The sequence below is a fragment of the Coloeus monedula genome (assembly GCF_965178545.1).
Source record: "Coloeus monedula genome assembly, chromosome: 30".
NCBI lineage: Eukaryota > Metazoa > Chordata > Aves > Passeriformes > Corvidae > Coloeus > Coloeus monedula.
Window position 1 is genome coordinate 2,081,942 of NC_138810.1, and position 17,823 is coordinate 2,099,764.

Consider the following 17,823-nt stretch of genomic DNA (forward strand, 5'->3'; position numbering starts at 1 on the left):
GTCAGAGGAGCCTCCCCCACTTCAGGGAGAATTCCTCCAATCCCCCGCCCCCGCTTGCTGCTGCCCCGGTGCCAGCGCTGCCGGTGGGTGTGAGACCCCACTGCCAACCCCACAGCCCCCCGCGGCTCCCTGGCCCCCCACTTCCCGGACCGCAGGAGCCTCCGCACCCCTCTCCTCTCCCAGCGAGGTCCCCCAGGGATCCCAGAGCTGCTCCCCCCTCTGCTACATTCACTCTGCAGAGGATTGGGGTGGCTGAAGCCTGGGGGGCTGTGGGGGCACCCAGACCCCTCGGGAGCTCCCCCTACATCGCCAAGAAAACTCCACGAGGGGATCCCGGTGTCCCTGATGGTCTCACGGGGGAGCAAACAAACACCGGGGTCTGAGAGGGGTTGGAGGGCTCAGGAAGAGCCCCCCCACACACACACCTTATTAGCTCACGGGGCTGAGATGGGAGGGGCAGAAACAAGCGGGGGGAGGGTGGGGATGAATGGGGAAGAGGGTGAAAAATAGAAAATATTGAAGGAAAAAGATAAAAAGGGTTTGGAGGGGGAGAGGGGAAAGGGAGGAAAAACCTCGGGAGGAGATTTAAGAACCGATAAGTGAACAAAGAGCTGGTATTGAAATAGATCTGAGGCCGCCGGCACCCGGCGCGGGGCTGGGGGGCTTCAAAGGCAGCGGCTGCGGGGGGCCGGGGGCTGCGCCGAGCTCGGTGATGATGGGGGGGAAGGGGGGGTGGGCGAGGGGCGACCCGCTCCGCTGAGCCACCGGCCGGGGAGGACTGGGACCTGCCATGGCCCTGGGGGTCCCTCACAGCCACCTGGCACGTGGCGAGGCTGCGGCCGATGCCACGAAGGCTCGACGCCCTGAGGGCTCAATGCCGCGAGTGAGGCCGGCCTGAGCCCCCCACAAGCCCCCCGGGGCAGCCACGACTCCCTGGCCACCGGTCCTGCCCACCGGTCCTGCCCACCGGTCCCTGCTGCTGCCCTGGGCGTGAGGGGGAGTCCCAAATGAGCCCCCCACCCGCAGCGCCCGGTGCTGTCCTGGTCACCCCTGTGGCTGTGGCAGGGCAGGAGGATGAGAGGATCGGCCCCACCGTCCTGCCAGACACGGGAGGACACGGAGTGGGGGGCACACGGGGGGCTCCTGGTGGGCACAAGGGGGACACGGGGGAGGGACACGGGGGGTATGTGGGAGGGACACACACGGGAGGGGAAAAAGGGAAGAAACACGGGTGGGGATGTACGGGGGGGACACAGGGGCACATGGTGGGACATGAGATGGGACACGGGGGAATACACAGGGGACACACAGCGGGGGGGCATGGGGGACACTCAGGGTGGGCTTATGGGGAGGGATCCATGGGGCTGTACAGGTGGGACAGGCGGGGGACACGTGGGGGGACACTGGAAGATACACGGGGGGATACACGTGGGGGTTCGGGGACGACACACGGGAGGATTGGGGAGGGGGGGACACGGGAGGGACAGGGAGGGACATGGGGAGATACACGGGGGAGTCAGGGAGGACACGGGACGGGATACGGGGGGGCCACATGGGGGGACATGGGGCGACAAGGGGGGACATGGGGCGACAAGGAGGGGGTCACACGGGGGGGGTCACACGGGGGGGGGGCCAGGGGATGCACGCGCTGCCCCCCCCGCCCGGCTCCGTTCCCGATGGCGGTGTCGCCACCTGGTGGCAGCTCCCGGGACTGCGCGCGCCGCCGGTGCCGGTTCCCGGTGCTCGGTGCCGGTTCCCGGTGCTCGGTGCCGGTTCCTGGGGCTCGGTGCCGGTTCCCGGTGTTCGATGCCGGTTCCCTGTGCTCGGTGCTCGGTGCTCGGTGCCGGTTCCCTGTGCTCGGTGCTCGGTGTCGGTTCCCGGTGCTCGGTGCCGGTTCCCGGGGCTCGGTGCTCGGTGTCGGTTCCCGGGGCTCAGTGTCCAGTGCCGGTTCCCGCTGTTCGGTGCCGGTTCTTGGTGCTCGGTGCTCGATGCTCGGTGCCGATTCCCGGTGCTCGGTGCTTGGTGCCGGTTCCCAGCTCCCGTGCTGGCAAAACCCTGTGTGCCCCCTCACCCCACCTCGGTGCCCCCCACTGCACCATGCGATGGAACAAGAGGTCCCGGTGGGGTTCTCCTGCCTTACAGCAGCCACCTGCGACCCCCATCCCCGTGAGCTCCTCCCGAACCCCCTCCTCTCCACACCCCGACCCTCTCACTTCCCGGGGCCAGGACTGGCACCTCCGGGCTTTGAGGGCATCACAGCTGTGACCCCCGGAGCCCGGGCTCCCCCCAAAAGTGCTCCCCAACACTCCCACCCACCCCCCCCAACCAGCAGCCTGTGCTTCAGTTTTTAAAAATTTTATTTATAACAATATCTGTTTTGTTTAGTTGTAAAGTAATCCAGCAAAAATTATTAAAACATTTCCCCCCAATAAAAGGATGGGGTCCCCCCCCGCCCCCCCCACATGCGTTTTATTTCTACTATAAAAGCTAGGTCATTTCCAGGGTTTTTTTGTGGGTTTTTTTTTTGGTTTTTTTTTTCTTTTTTCATTTTTCCTGTTAAAAAATGTGCATGTCGGAGAGCGGGCGAGGGGCAGGTGAGAGGCTGGAGCGGGGGGCTGAGGGGCTGGGGACCCCTCCCCCCCGCACCACAGCGGGGCTGGGGGCTTCATCCTGGCCCCTGTAACAGTCGGGCAGAGAATGGAGGAAAGGGAGGCAGAGAGAGGGAGGGGGGGATATGGGGGGAAAAGGTGGGGGAAAACGGCAGTGGGGAAGGCAGGGAGGGAGGGAGGGAGGGAAGGAGGGAGGGGGAGAATGGGGGGGAAAACGGGGGAGGGAAGGAGGGGAATGGGGGGCTGGGGGTGGATCGCAGAGGCCAAGCTGCAGGAGAAGGGGGAACCCGGGGAGCAGCAGATTTCGGCGGGGGAAGGAAACGGAGTCCCTGGAGAGGGGAGCTGCTGCAGTTGGGGGGGGGGGGGGGTGGGCGGGGGGCGTTGGGAGCCTGTGGTCCCCGCTCTGCCTCCCCCCGACCTGTGCCCCCCCGGAGCAGTGACCCCACGTGTCCCGTCAGCCCCAGCCCCGATGTGTTCACCCCGGTACCGTGACACCCCGGCCTGTGCTGGGGGCGGGAGGGGGTGAGGAGGGGTGGGAGGGAAAGGGGAAGAGGAGGTGGGGGGGCCCAATGTAAAGAGATTTAAAATAAACCAAAGCCGGGTCTGGCAATGAAGACGCCGAGGCCTGGGACCGGGGAATATACAGGTAATAATACTGCTCACATAGAAAAGTAATAATCCTTCATTTGTACATTTATACAGCGGCTCGTGGCCCCCCCCCCCGGCCCCCCGCCTGCCCCTGAGGCGGGAGCTGTGCCGGGCCCGGGCCCCGCGGCCCCTCGCCCCCCACGCCCCTATGCCAGGGGGTCTGCCAGGTCGTCGTCCCCCCGTGCCAGCAGCTCCCGCTTCTCGTCCGTGCTGGCCAGGGAGTTGCGGCTGTTGTGGGCGCCCATGTACAGAGTGGCATAAACCGGGTTCGTGAAGTTGGTGGGCTGCAGACGAGGGGGGGGAGCAGGTGGGAGGGGGCACGGACATCCCCCCTGGCCAGAACTGCCGTCCCCAGGGGTGTTCCTTGCCCTGGGGCGACTCGGTGAGAGCCCCCACCAGCTGTGACCTCCTCCTGGGACACGGGATAGCCCTGCCGGCCCTGCCTGCAGCCCCCAGCCCCAAAGCCTTTGTGACCCCTCACAGCCTCCCAGCCCCAAAGGCTTTGTGACCCCTCACAGCCCCCAGCCCCAAAATCTTTGTGACCCCTCACAGCCCCCCCAGCCCCAAAGGCTTTGTGACCCCTTCAGAGCCTGCCCAGCCCCAAAACCTTTGTGACCCCTTGGAGTTCTCCTAGTCCCAAAAATCTGCGAATCCTCAGAGCCCGCCCAGCCCCAAAGGCTTTGTGACCCCTCAGAGCCCCCCAGCCCCAAAGGTTTTGTGATGCCTCAAAGCCTTTGCGACCCCTCCAAGCCCCCAACCCTGAAGCCTTTGAGACCTTCAGAGCCCCGCCAGCCCCAAAGCCTATTCAGCCCCTCAGAGCTCCCCCAGGACCACTGCACAGAGAGCCCTCAGAGCTGCAGCAATGTGTCCCCCACCCCAGCACCCCCCACTTTGGGCAGGACCCTGCAGAGCCGACAGCCCCTCACCTTGTCAGGGTCCAGGGCGAAGTCTGCGTCCAGCAGCTCCCCCACGTCGTCGTCGGGCTCCCCCTCGTACATCTTGTAGGTGGGATTCCCGATCTCCACGTTCATGGCACCGTTGGTCATCCGCTGGTGCTGGAAGCCCTTGGCACTGAGGTGGGTGAGGCAGAGGGTCAGTGCCAGCGACACCCGCCAGGGACAGCTCCCGTCCCCTCCACCCCACCGGACTCACCCTTTAATTCTCCACTTGTACCAGACAAAAGCCACCACGGTGAGGAGGATGAGGAGCAGCAGGATGGGGATGACGATGGAAGCTGTTCCTGCAGGAGGAAGGCACGGGAACAGTCAGAGCCTGGGCGGGGGGGGCAGTGCTCACACACCCCCACCCCAGCTCCAGCAGCCTGGGCTGGCCCTGTCCCCCCTCCACCACAGCACGAGGTTCAGGGGTCGCACAGGGGCACTGGGTAGCCCTGGATCACCCACAACAACCCCCCTGGCGTGGCGTGGTGTGGAAGGGGGAGGTCACACACTACCCCCCACCCCCACTTACGGCTGCTCTGCTGCTCGCCCACGACGAAATCCTCGCAGCGCGTGCCCGTCATCCCCGCGGGACACCTGGGAGCGCAGGGAGAGCACCGGGATTAGCGGGGCAGGGCCATGCAGGGAGGGAGGGAGAGGAGGGCACAGACCTGGGGTCAGGCTGGGGCGGGGGCACACAAATGGGGGTGTGTCAGTGACGGCTCGGGGGGCACACAGCCCGCCTGTCCCCCCCTCCCCTCCATGCCCCCCGGTCCCCTCCTCTTACAGGCACTCGGGCAGCTGGGTCTTGTCGCTGATGGAGCAGGTCCCGCCGTGCAGGCAGTAATTGTCACAGGTCAGGCAGCTCGGCGCTATCTTCCCATCAGGGCAGCTGTGGGGCACAGGGGATCAGCCCCATGGGTACCCTCTGTGCCCTCCCGGATGTTCTGTGCTCCCCCCAGCCCCCCAGGACTCGGCTGTTGGCTCATCCCACTGGCACAGCTCACGGCTGAGCTGCACCCATGGCTGGGACACCGGGATGGGCTTTGGGGTGACACTGAGACACCTCCATCTCCTCCTCCCAGGACCACCAGGTCCCCTGGATTTATCTGCCCTAAATTACTGACCCAGCTCGATCCTGCCACAGGGGAACAGCTTTTCTCTGGGGGTCTCTGTGCCCGCCACCCCTTTTCCTCCCTCCAGCTCAATATTCCCAGCACCTACATGCAGGAGACCTCTCCGCTCTGCTTGTTGATGCTGCACTTGCCCTCCTGGCACCGGGAGCACTTGTTCTCCTGGCACTGGGTGCCCTCGAACTGAGGGGGGCAGCGGCACTGCTTGGCACCGCTGGCCGTCATCTGGCACACGCCGTCATTCTCGCAATAGTCAAAGCACTGCCCTGTGGGAGACGAGGGTGTCAGAGCGGGCAGCACCCTCAGAGGGCTGCTGGTGGCCCCAGTCCCCCACGGAGCACCACCACTGCCCACATAGCATCCTCCAAAACAGCGGGATCTGGGAATCCAATCCCATCAGTGCTGTTCCCAGAGGTCCCCAAGCACCTCCAGAAGAGGGGGACCAGGGAGCCCAACCCCTGATGCTGTCCGCAGGGATTCCCACACAGAGGGGGGGACCTGGGAGCCCAATCCCTCTAGCACTGTCCCCAGACATCTCCAGGTGAGGGACAGCCACCCTCCCGACGCCCCCACTGCTGTCCCCACCCCGTGGCACTCACGGTACTGGCAGCGGTCCCCGATGAAGGTGGGCAGGCAGCGGCAGGTGGGCTGGTTGCCCTGGTTGACGGTGCAGCTGCCGTTGTGCTGGCAGTAGTCCGTGCACACCTGCTGGTTGCACCTGGGCCCGGTGAAGCCGGTGGGGCAGCGGCACGTCGGCATTCCTGGGGATAAGACCCGTTAGCTCCGTGTCCACCTGTCTGTCCGTCCGTCCGTCCGCTCAGGACCGGCCGTGACCCCCCTGGCTCACCCGAGGGGGAGGCAGCGCAGGTGCCCCCGTTCTGGCAGTAGTCCCAGCACTGGTCAATCTGGCATTTGTCCCCGTTGTAGCGTGGCTGGCAGCGGCACTTGGCCTGTTTGCGGGCGTTGAGGAAGCAGCTGCCACCGTTCAGGCACACCAGGTCGCACGTGTCAGTGGTGGGCACTGGGAGGGAGGCATGGAGGGGCTGGGGGTGAGCAGGACCACGCTGGCAGGACCCAATCCCCCTCTTCATCCTCATCCTCTCCTCCTGCCGTGTCACCTACCGACAGGGGAGACGGTGGGCGAGGGAATGACCACGCAGGTGCCGTTGTCCAGGCGTTTGCCATTGGGGCAGGTGCACACGGGGCCGCTGGGGCTGAGCAGGCAGAGCCACTCGCACTTCTTGCGGTCACAAGGGTTGGTCACTGCGGGAGGGGAGGGCACAGGCGGTGAGGATGGCAGGGAGAGGATGGCGGGGTGGTGACAGCATGGTGACCCACAGCCCTTCTTGCTCTACAGCACCTCTAGGACACTCCCCTCCACAGCCCTGTGCTGTCTCTCCCATGCCCTGGGGTCACCAACTGACCGCTCACCACTGCAGCTGGACTCCCCCAACCCACCCCACCAACCCCCTGCTCTGCCCACGCACACACCCCCACTTTGGGCAGGGAGCTGGGGGTCTGCGTCCCATCTTCCCAAGCTCTGCCAACACTCCCCTCACCCTCTGGCACCTCGCATCAGATACCAAGCCCCGGCACCTCCCTCCCACCCCAGGGGGAGCAGGGTGGGGGTCCCGAGCCCACACACACCCTCAGGCTGCTTGTACTGGTGGTAGAGCACGACGTCGGTGGCGTGGTTGAGGCCGGACGTCAGGTTGGTGACAGCCTTGTGGCCGAACTTGTGAATCTTGAAGATGCGGTTGTTGATGTAGGTGACGCCGTAGATGTAGTCCTCGAAGATGTCGATGCTGAACGGGTGGCTCAGCCCTGGGGAAGCCAGGAGGGGACATGTGGAGGCAGGGATTTGGGGTGGGTCTGAGGCCGGGGACCCCCATGGGGCACCCCTTACCCTTCTTGTTGTCGATGGCCACGACAGGGTCGGTGCCGTTGAGCCGGATGCTGCCGATGACGGAGAGCTTGGCGTCGGCCCAGTACAGCCTCTCGTTGTGGTAGTCCACGGCCAGGCCTGAGGAGACACAGCCCCCAGTGAGCCCGCAGCCCACCCTGAGCCCCTCCTGACCAACTGACCCACAGAGCAGCCCCATCACCCTTCTGCCGCGGGGCTCCGAGCCCCCAGAACAACCCTCCCCAACACAAATGGTTGTACATGTCCCCATCATGGCTTTTGCCCCCCTCCTGTCACCTGTCTCTCTCTCACCTGTTGGCCACTGGATGTTGTCCTGCACCAGGGTCTCCCGCAGCGTCCCATCCATGGCGGCCGTCTCGATCTTGGGATGATTGCCCCAGTCTGACCAGTACATCGTTCTGTAGGGACACAGGCAGCTCATTCCCAGGGGAATGGGACAGCCCAGTGACGAGCTGGAGAAACCCTCCTATGTTGTCCCCACAGCGTCCTGGAGTCACCAGGTAACTCTGGGGCAACTCGAGCACACAGAGAGTGACACTGGGACATGGGGAGCTGCCACCACGGGTGGGCTCATGGTGAGGGGAGCAGGGTGAGGGCTGGGCAGAGGGATGGGACAAAGGCTCAGGTCTCTCACCCCCTCAGTGGGTCAACCACGATGGCATGGGGCTCATCGATCATCCCCGAAATCAGCGTCTTGCGGTTCTCGCCCTTCATCTGCGCCACCTCGATGACGTCCCGCCCCGAGTCCGTCCAGTAGATGTTCCCAGCCACCCAATCGATGGCGATTCCCCGCGGCATCTTCAGCCCTGAGATCTGTGCAGGGAGAGCGGGGACAGGTGAGGGAGGACACGGAGGACACCATCAGCCTGTCCCCGCTGTGCCCTGGCAGAGCTCGCTCACGTTCAGGTGGGTGACACCGCCGTCGATCTGGCGCCGGTTGCGGTTGGAGGCGGTGGAGGCGGAGGAGGAGGCGGGCAGCTCCCGGTATGAGATCCTGCCCGTGTGCCAGTTGGTCCAGTAGATCTTGTTGCCCTTGACGTAGATGTCCATGGCGTCGATGCGCACGTTCTCATCACCCTGGAAGGCTGGCTCATAGGCCGAGTTGGGGTTGAAGGGGTACATGCTCCGGATCTTGTTGTCGTCCGCAATGTAGAGGATCTGGTGCTCGGAGCCTGCAGAGGAGGAGGATGAGGAGAGTTTGGCCTAGCCTGGACTGGGAACAGGGACTCAGCCAGGAACGGGGGCTCAGCCAGGAACAGGGGCTCAACCAGGAATGGGGGCTCAGCCAGGAGTGGGGGCTCAACCAGGAACAGGGGCTCAGCCCAGCTCTCTGGTAGGACAGGGACAGGGTCACTGCAAGCTCATCATCGCCTTGGGGCTCTCTCTGTCCGGGATGGACAGACTGACAGCACCGGCAGGAGGATGGAGGGAAGAGCACAGGGGTCCCATTGGAGCTCCGGGGCACGCAGGGGGGGTCCTGGGCACACACAGAACCCATGTGGGTGCCTGTTTTCTCCTGACCTTCCGCCTTGCACATGTTGTCTGTCTTCATGAAGTTCTTGGCGCAGCTGCAGACGTGGGAGCCCTTGGTATTGTTGCAGAGCTGGGAGCAGGTCCCGAAGCGCAGGCACTCGTTGATGTCTGGGAAGTGGGAGATGGGATCAGGGGGAGACCCCAAGGGTGCCCCCACAGACCCCAACTCTGCCCCAAGGACACAATTCCTGCCGCCCGAACTCCATCCCAGCTGTGAAATCACATCTCACCGATGCCAAACCCCACAGCCCGATCCTGAGCCCTCTCCAGCAGCAGCAGGAAGTACCTTGGCAAAAATTCTTGTCCGGCACCTTCTGGAAGCCTCTGCGGCAGGTGCAGTACGAGGTGGACTGGGACTGGACGCAGTGGGCCTCGTCCCCACACATGGTGGTGTTGGTCATGCAGTCGTATGACTTGTGCTCTGCAGGGGGATGCGCCGTCACACGCGCATCACAGCGAGTCCCCCAGCCCACACCGGGCCCCCGGCTCCCCACCCACCGTGGGAGCAGGATTCCTCATCGGAGCCGTCGCCACAGTCATCGAAGAAGTTGCAGCGGAGGTTGGCGCTGATGCACTTCTTGTTCCCACACAGGAACTCGTTCTTGTCCTGGCTGCAGCTCTTGGGCTTGGCCGTGGGTGACTCTGCGGGTGGGGGGCAGCAGTTGTGACCCCCAAGTCCCGGGCACCCATCCCCACCAGGACCCTCTGGGTGCAGGCAGGGACTCGGGACCCTGCATCTGCACCCTGATTTTGGGAGGGAAGACCGGACAAAGCCAATCCCAACACCTGGCCTGAACCCTGGGCTCTGGGATGACCATCCCAAGGGCTGTAGTGACCACGCAGGCACCCTGGCCAGGCGGGCACAGGGCTGTACCCGCGGGCAGCTCCACTCACCGCAGTCCTTCTCATCCGTGTTATCTCCACAGTTGTCAATGCCGTCGCACTGTCGACCGATCCACAGACATACCCGGTCGTTCTTGCAGCGGAACGGTCTGTTGGGGGGACACTGGAATTTCACTGCACCAGCAAACAGAAACAAACGGTGACGGTGAAAGGAGACGCCGTAGCCAGGCTGTCACACTTGTCACGAGCTGCTGCTCGGCCTCTGCCCGCTCTCCGGGGAGGGCTGTCCCACGCGGGCGAGCGGGCTCCGGAGGCTGAAGCAAAGAGACTGAAGCAAAGACAATCGCCCAGCTGCTGTGAGCCCTCTCCTCGCCCAGCCCTGGCCCCACCCAAGCCCCCTCCCCACCGCCAGCCCTTCATCCCACTCAGCCCCTCTGCGACTCCTCTCCCTCAACTGGAGCCACCTCCAGCCCCTCAGCCCCACCGGCCACGCCCGAGAGGAGCTGCCAGAGGTCTCCCCAGACCGTCCGGTCCCCGCAGCAGTGCCCGAGCCCCGGGACTGCCACCCTGTGAATGGGAGGGCTCCGGGCAGAGGCACCGCAGGGTCACTCACAGCACTCCTCGGGATTCTCGTCCGAGTTGTCCCCACAATCGTCCTCCCCGTCGCACTTCCAGGCCAGGGGCTTGCACAGGGTGTTGTTGCACTGGAACTCGTCCAGGGGACACGTGCGAACTGCAACAGCGCAGGAGGGGACACGTCAGCTCGTGCTGCCCTGCTGCCAAAACCCCAGCCTGGGGCCGCAATCCCAATTTCCACCACAGACAGGGGGTGTCCAGGGCTGGATGGGTTTCCAGGGCTCAGATGCATGTCCGTGCATGCTCAAGGGTGGGGCAGAGAGGGGTGGACACACACAGGGGAGCGCTCCCACCCGCAGCAGGGACACGACGGCAGGGAGGGGGTGACACGACCCGCCCTGACGAGACAGGCAGTGCTGCAGTGGGGACACAGGTGACACGAGGGCAGGGAGGGGGTGACACGACCCGCCCTGACGGGACACACAGCTCTGCCATTACCCCCGGTGCCGCAGTTCTCCTCGTCGGTGCCATCCATGCAGTCGGCGTCGGCGTCGCAGCGCCAGCGCATGGGGATGCAGTGCCCGTTCTTGCACTGGAACTGGTCAAACTCACAGCGGGGGGTGCAGTCTTTCTGCAGGGGACGGGCGAGGGACACGGTCAGCAGGGACAGCGTGGCCTTAGCAGCCCGCTGTCCTGTTGCCACACCCAGGCTCTGAGCCCCAGGGCCACCGGCAGAGGCAGGGGTGGGGATGTGTCCCCGTGTCCCTGTGTCCCCCTCCCGCTCCCTCGCCGCTGCTGTACCTCGTCGGAGCCGTCGGCACAGTCGTGGTCCCCGTCACACTTCCACCTGCCCGCGATGCAGCGGCCGTTGGCACACGAGAACTCGCTCTCGGAGCAGGGCCGGGGCGCTGGGGACAGAGAACACGGGGTGTGCCCTGAGTGTGGGGACACGCAGGCTGCGAGGGAAAGGGGTGGCTCTGGCTGACACGGACACACGGCCGGTGGCACTGGGGACAGGGGGGTACAGGCAGAGCCGGGGGAGCTGCCAGAAGGGCACGGCTGGCACCACCTTCCAGCCCCTTCCCACCCCACTCCAGGGCTCCTGGCTCCCTGCAGGGGTGGCAGGGGGCACTGTGGCTGTCCCCCAGGTCACTCACTCTCCACAGGGCAGCACCAGCCCCATTGCTGCCCACCCCGGCTGCCCCCCAGGCAGGAGGAACTGTAGCAGTGCCCTGGCAGAGCCTCGTCCCTGTCCCCCCTCACAGGGCATGGGGACAGACACCCCCTCACAGCTCACTGGCACGGCCAGTGCCAAATCCAGGAGGATGGCACGTGGCACAGCCGCCCGCCTGGGATGGCTCTCAGGACCCTTCCCCTCCCCACGGTCTCGGGGTGTTGGGGCACAGGGACCCTCCGGTCATGGCACAGGACTGTGGGGGAAGAGGGGGACGGGGGGTGTCCAGGTGGAGCAGGGAGAGTCACGGTGGGGATGGGTTTTGGAGCCAAGTCCAAGCCATGCACGGGCCCTGCGGAGCAGCAGGGTCGGACCCTCCCCACTGGAGGGAGATGCTGGTGCTGATGCTCAGTAAATCCACCTGGATCCTGACCCCTCTGCCCTCACCTAGAAATTGTTGCCTTCATTGATTTTAGAGAGACTGTACATGGAATTAAAAGATTTTGGCAGGAACCTACCTCTGAGCGCCCCATAACGACAGTGTGAAAATGGAGAAAAACATAAGATGAAGTGAAATGGCACAAACTCAAAAACACGACGGGAAATCAACAGAAAAGAAAACAAAAGCTGCACCCTAAAGAGCTGCAGGGAGACAGAGGGATCCCGTGGGCACTGCGGGGTGGGAGAGGGTCTGGCAGCAGACCCTGGTGCCATCCCACAGGCAGCCTGAACCCCTCCAGAGGGACAGAGCCACAGTGGAGCCCTGGGAATGGTCCTGTCCATGAGGACACTCGTATTCCTTGGCAGCTCAGTGGGGCACGTCCTGGCACATGAGCGGGAGCTCATGAAGGGGCAGCACTGGACTCTCTGCCCCAGCTCTGGGGATCCCCATGCGCTGGCCCACGCCTGGGGTTGTGACCTGGGTCCCTCCTGACAGCTCTGTGTGTCCCCATCGCCATCCCAGGTGCCACTGCCAGGCAGGGGGTGACACACAGGGCAATGCTTGGTGGCAAAGCAGGACGAGGTGCCCTCGGGTGACTCCGGCCACACAGGGAGCGTGTTGGGGTCACCTCTTCCCTGTCACCCATCACCCTTGGGGTGTCTCCTTGGCACAGCCCCCCTCTGCAGGGCCAGGCTCTCCAGACCCCTGGAGTCAGGGGTGTCCTGGCTGGGGGACACCGTAGCTCTCCTGGCCACCAGCCTGACACTCCCTGGCAGCAGCAGAGGGGCTGGGGGGGGCCCAAACCTGTCCCCTCTCCACTGCTCCGCCCTGGGGACAGCAAAGGCTCGGGGGTGGCACGTACTGCAGCTCTCCTCGTCCGAGTTGTCCCCGCAGTCGTTGTCGTAGTCGCACTGCCAGCGGCCCGGCACACAGCGGTTGTTCTTGCAGCGGAACTGGTACGGCTCACACGTGCGCTCGTCTGCGAGGGACAGCAGGGACAGGGACAGGGTTAGGTCATGGATGGGACAGGGACAGGACAGGGGTCAGCACTGCCCCAAATAGGCCATGGATGGGACAGGGACAGGACAGGGGTCAGCACTGCCCCAACCAGGGCATGGATGGGACAGGGACAGGACAGGGGTCAGCACTGCCCCAATCAGGGCATGGATGGGACAGGGACAGTGGTCAGCACTGCCCCAAATAGGGAAGGGACAGGGACAGGGGTCAGCACTGCCCCAAATCAGGGGAGGGACAGGACAGGGACAGGGACAGGTGTCAGCACTGCCCCAACCAGGGCATGGATGGGACAGGGACAGTGGTCAGCACTGCCCCAAATAGGGAAGGGACAGGGACAGGGGTCAGCACTGCCCCAAATCAGGGGAGGGACAGGACAGGGACAGGGACAGGTGTCAGCACTGCCCTAAATCAGGGGAGGGACAGGACAGGACAGGGACAGGGGCCAGCACTGCCCTGCATGAGGACATGAATGGGACAAGGACAGGTGCCAGCACTGCCCCAATCAGGGGAGGGACAGGACAGGGACGGGGACAGGGGTCAGCACTGTCCTGAACGAGGGGAAATATGGGACAGGGACAGGTGTGAGCACTGTGCTGCATGAGGGGAGGGACGGGACAGGGACAGGGACAGGTGTCAGCACTGCCCAAAACAAGGGGAAGGAAGGGATGGGAACAGTGACAGGAGTCAGCACTGCCCCACACGATGGTACAGATGGGACAGGGACAGGGATCAGCACTGTCCTGCACAGTGGGAGATGTGGGACAGGGGTCAGCACTGCCCCACACGATGGAAGGGACAGGACAGGGGTCAGCGCTGTCCTGCACCTCCCTCTGACCCAGCCCTACCCACGCCACTCGGAAAAGGAGCAGCTGGAACTCCTGGGGCAGCCTGTCCCTCGGGGAGCAGGGACACAAGGTGACGCTGGCTTGTCCCCGCAGCCCCTGCTCACCGCATTCCTCCTTGGGCTCATCGGATCCATCCCCGCAGTCGTCCTCCCCGTCACACTTCCAGCGCGCCGGGATGCACCGGCCCGAGTCCTTGCACCGGAACTCATCCACACCACAGGTCATTTGGGCTGGAGGGGACAAAGTGACACAGGCACAGGGATCAGCACTGGTCAGGCATGTGTTGTTCCCTGCAAGGCTGATGAACAACCTGGAGCTGGGGGAGATCCCCCTCCCTTCCAAGCATTGTCCAGGGAGAAGTCAGGGGGAGGAGGATCCCAGCAGGACAGATCCAGGCAGAGCCACCACCACCATCGCCCACTGCCCACAGGGACTGAGCAGGGACTGAGGAGGGGCTGGGGTAGAACTGGGCAGGGATCGAGGAGGGACTGAGGAGGGACCAAGGAGGGACTGGGCAGGGACTGAGGAGGAACTGAGGAGGGACTGGGGTAGAACTGGGCAGGGAACAAGGAGGGACTGGGGTAGAACTGGACAGGGACTGAACAGGGACTGAGGAGGGACCAAGGCAGAACTGAGCAGGGACTGAGCAGACAGAGCAGGGACCAAGGAGTGACCAAGGAGGGACTGAGCAGGGACCTGCCACCCTGCTGTCACACAGAGGTGACCGGTGGCAGTGAGGCCCCATTTCACACGTGGCCAGCCCCCTCTCCCCACGCAGGCCCCTTACTGCAGTTGGCAGGTTCATCGGAGCCGTCCACGCAGTCGTTGTCACGGTCACAGACCCAGACACGGGGGATGCAGCGCTTGGTGATGGCACATTGGAACTGGTTGGGGGCACAGGTCACCTCCGCTGCAGGAGGGAGGAGGGGTGTCAGGAGGGGCAGCAGGGCAGGCAGGAACCAGCCACCCCTTGTCCCAAAAACAAGCCCCAGGGCTGAGAGGTGTGCGGGTGCTCCAGGGATCACAAAGGTCTGGTGTGCTTGGCAGAAGGGATGGAGCAGAGCCATCAAGTGGCCCCAGAAGACTCCCCGCTATGGGGGGGACAGGGAAGAGGCCACCAGAACCCTCAGCTGGCAACAGGCTCAGCCCAAATCCACTTCAAGGGATTTAAGGATTTCATTTCCACTTAGGAGACAGCAGCGGGGGGTGATGGGGACAGAGGGTCTGCGGAGAAAGCCCTGGGACACCCCAGGGAGCCAAACACCCCAAGACATGGACCTGAGCTCTTCAGTGTGGCCCACGCTCGCTCCCACCCCACACCCCGAGCCCCCCACTCACGGCAGTCCTTCTCATCCTCGCCGTCCCCGCAGTTGTCCTGCCCATTGCAGCGGAAGATGCCCGGGATGCAGCGGTTGGTGTTGGTGCACTTGAACTGGCTGGGCAGGCAGACGTGGATGTCTGGGGGAGGAGGTGACATGGTCAGGGGGTGACAGGCTGCAGCTGCACGCTGTGGGGGCCCGGGGGTCACGAGGGGACGCGGGAAACCTACCACAGTTGGCCTCGTCCGAGTTGTCCTGGCAGTCGTTGTCCCCGTCGCAGATGAAGGCGGGGTTGGTGCAGATCCCTGTGGAGCACTGGAACTGCCCTGGCCTGCACTTGAACTCAGCTGTGGGGTAACACAGGGCCACAGGTTTGCTCTGAGGAACATTTTTAGGGCAAACCTCAACCTCAAACCACTGCTGGACCCCTCTGGGGTCCTCTGCATGGAGCCAGCACCCAACTCCAGGCTCAGGCACTGCTTCACGGGACAATCCCGACACAGGGACAGGTGCGTCCCACTGCTCCCTGAACCCCGTTATTGGACTGACCCTCCCCTCCACGGGGCTGTCCCAACAGCCCAGGGGTGCTGGGACATGGGGGGCTGTGTCACCCCCCGGCACTCACGGCAATCCTCCGGCTCGTCCGACCGGTCCCCGCAGTCGTCCTCGGTGTCGCATTTCCACCAGAAAGGGATGCACTTGTCATTCTTGCAGACAAACTGGTGGAGAGAGGAGCCCGTGAGGTGGCTCGGGATGGGGAGGGGGGACCCCGAAAGATTTCATCCCCAGCAAGCTCAGCCCAGGGCACTGATCCTGTGCTGTCCCCTCCAGGTCCCAACCTGGAGCAAAGCCTTAACTCCACCCAGGCCGCGGGGTTTGAGGAGAGGGGCAGAAGAACATTCCAGAGCTGGAGGCTCTCTGGCTCCCCTAGACACCCCCAAACATGAAGTGCCACAGGAGGGAGGTGCTGCCTGCACCCACAGAAGACCCTGCTGCACCCCAGCACCCCTGGGGAGACCACAGCAGGAGGGACAGGGGTACGGGGATTATCCAGGCAGGCAGGGACAGGCAGGGACAGGCAGGGACAGGCAGGGACAGGCAGCAGGGGGTTACCTGGCTGGCTGTGCAGTTGGACACACAGGTTTTGCCATCACTGCCCAGGTAGAAGTTGGTGGGACAGGCACACTTGTGCCCCCCACCCGGCGAGAGCAGGCAGAGGTTGCTGCAGCCGCCGTTGTTGATCTTGCAGGGATGGTCGGGAACTGGGGAGAGCAGGGGGACAGCAGCGAGTCAGACCCGGCTGGGGACCCTCAGGGCGGCGTGGGAGCGGCAAGAACCCTTGTCACCCTGCCCCTGCTCCCCCTGCCCAAGCCAGCGTCCCCCCATGTCCAGGGTGGTTCCCCAGCACGGTGACCCCCGGGCCGCGCTCACCGTCGGGCTGGCGGTACGGGTGGTAGATGTGGATGTCCATGGGCCGGTGTAAGGTGCTGATCAGCAGCGTCTTGTTGGCTCCCGTCGTCTTGTGGGCCCGGTTGATGGACTTGGTCTCCCAGTCGGTCCAGTAGATGAAATCCTCGAAGAGGGTGAGCGCGAAGATGTGTGGGATGTCCTGGCTCAGCACTGCGAGGGGAGCAAGCGCTCAGCCAGGGGCTGTCCCACGTCCCCCTCCCGCAAGGAAGCAGCCCCTGGACACAGAGGAGTGGCCAGAGCTGGGGACTGTCCCCAGCAGCCCTGCCTCCCACTCCAAGGCCTGACCCACAGCCTGGACATCCCCCCAGGCCCGCTGGCGCTGCGGGAGCCCTGGTGCTCTCACCCGTGTGCCGGTTGGAGCCGTCCAGGCTGGCGAACTCGATGTAGTCCTCACGGGCATCGGCCCAGTAGATCCGGCTGTTGATGTAGTCCAGGGTGAGGCCGTTGGGCCACGTGATCTTGGTGTCCACGATGACGCTGCGGTTGGTGCCGTCCATGCCGATCTTGCCGATCAGCGAGTGGTCGCCCCAGTCCGTCCAGTAGAGGTAGCTGGGGATGGAACAGAAGAGCAGGGAGAGGCTGAGTCAGAAACCACAGAAATTCCTCCCTGTGAGGGTGACGAGGCCCTGGCAGAGGGTGCCCAGAGAAGCTGTGGCTGCCCTATCCCTGGATGTGTCCAAGGTTGGACGGGGCTTGGAGCAACCTGGGATAGTGGAAGGTGGCTGCCCACAGCAGTGGGGTGGAACAAGATGGTCTTTAAGGTCCCTTCCACCCCAAACCACCCTGTGACTCTGTGATAAACAGGCACAGGGCAGGGAGAAGCATCCTGAGGCCAGGAGGGAATGCTTCATCCCATCTCCCAACCTCTGGGACTACGGCAAGATGACCACAGCCCCATTCCCAGTGCAGAGGGGTAGGTCCGTGTCCCCCAGGCTCTCACCCATTCTGCACGTCCACCACCAGCGCGCGGGGCTCGCGCAGGCCCGAGTTGACCAGCACGGTGCGGTACGCGCCGTTGAGCTTCGACACCTCGATGGTGTCCCGGCCCTTGTCACACCAGTACAGGTTTCCTCCCACCCAGTCCACGGCCAGCCCATCGGGGTTGCTGAGCCCCGTGCGGTGAAGGACCTGCCGGGAGGAATCAAAGGTGACGGGGCTGAGCGGGAAGGACCAAACCCTGATCTCTCGGGGGTGACAACATCCCCCTCGCCAGCCCAGATCTCCTTCCTCATTCCCCTCTTAGGTTTAGATGGGCTATTGGGAAGGAATTCCTCCCTGTGAGGGTGGGCAGGCTCTGGCACAGGGTACCCAGAGGAGCTGTGGCTGCCCCTGGATCCCTGGAAGTGTCCAAG

At 64.3% G+C, this 17,823-nt stretch overlaps 1 protein-coding gene across 1 annotated transcript in view; it reads right to left on the minus strand.

Annotated features, from left to right (window-relative positions):
- Nucleotides 1-3,403: 3,403 nt before the first annotated feature.
- The window catches only part of LRP1 (LDL receptor related protein 1), a gene marked incomplete at both ends in the record, with an annotated part of 78,362 nt that continues 63,942 nt past the window's right edge, over nt 3,404-17,823 (minus strand). The window contains 31 exons of the mRNA XM_082299053.1: nt 3,404-3,541; nt 4,184-4,328; nt 4,410-4,497; nt 4,728-4,792; nt 4,983-5,087; nt 5,420-5,594; nt 5,928-6,089; nt 6,176-6,349; nt 6,451-6,591; nt 6,976-7,152; nt 7,235-7,351; nt 7,544-7,650; nt 7,887-8,065; nt 8,153-8,424; nt 8,774-8,893; nt 9,072-9,206; nt 9,284-9,427; nt 9,680-9,802; nt 10,242-10,361; nt 10,703-10,835; nt 11,006-11,112; nt 12,683-12,799; nt 13,787-13,912; nt 14,470-14,592; nt 15,021-15,140; nt 15,232-15,348; nt 15,627-15,720; nt 16,115-16,263; nt 16,433-16,621; nt 16,815-17,020; nt 17,412-17,599. Of these exons, the coding sequence (XP_082155179.1) occupies nt 3,404-3,541; nt 4,184-4,328; nt 4,410-4,497; nt 4,728-4,792; nt 4,983-5,087; nt 5,420-5,594; nt 5,928-6,089; nt 6,176-6,349; nt 6,451-6,591; nt 6,976-7,152; nt 7,235-7,351; nt 7,544-7,650; nt 7,887-8,065; nt 8,153-8,424; nt 8,774-8,893; nt 9,072-9,206; nt 9,284-9,427; nt 9,680-9,802; nt 10,242-10,361; nt 10,703-10,835; nt 11,006-11,112; nt 12,683-12,799; nt 13,787-13,912; nt 14,470-14,592; nt 15,021-15,140; nt 15,232-15,348; nt 15,627-15,720; nt 16,115-16,263; nt 16,433-16,621; nt 16,815-17,020; nt 17,412-17,599 (4,356 nt within the window). The remainder of the gene's footprint in view (nt 3,542-4,183; nt 4,329-4,409; nt 4,498-4,727; nt 4,793-4,982; nt 5,088-5,419; nt 5,595-5,927; nt 6,090-6,175; nt 6,350-6,450; nt 6,592-6,975; nt 7,153-7,234; nt 7,352-7,543; nt 7,651-7,886; nt 8,066-8,152; nt 8,425-8,773; nt 8,894-9,071; nt 9,207-9,283; nt 9,428-9,679; nt 9,803-10,241; nt 10,362-10,702; nt 10,836-11,005; nt 11,113-12,682; nt 12,800-13,786; nt 13,913-14,469; nt 14,593-15,020; nt 15,141-15,231; nt 15,349-15,626; nt 15,721-16,114; nt 16,264-16,432; nt 16,622-16,814; nt 17,021-17,411; nt 17,600-17,823) is intronic.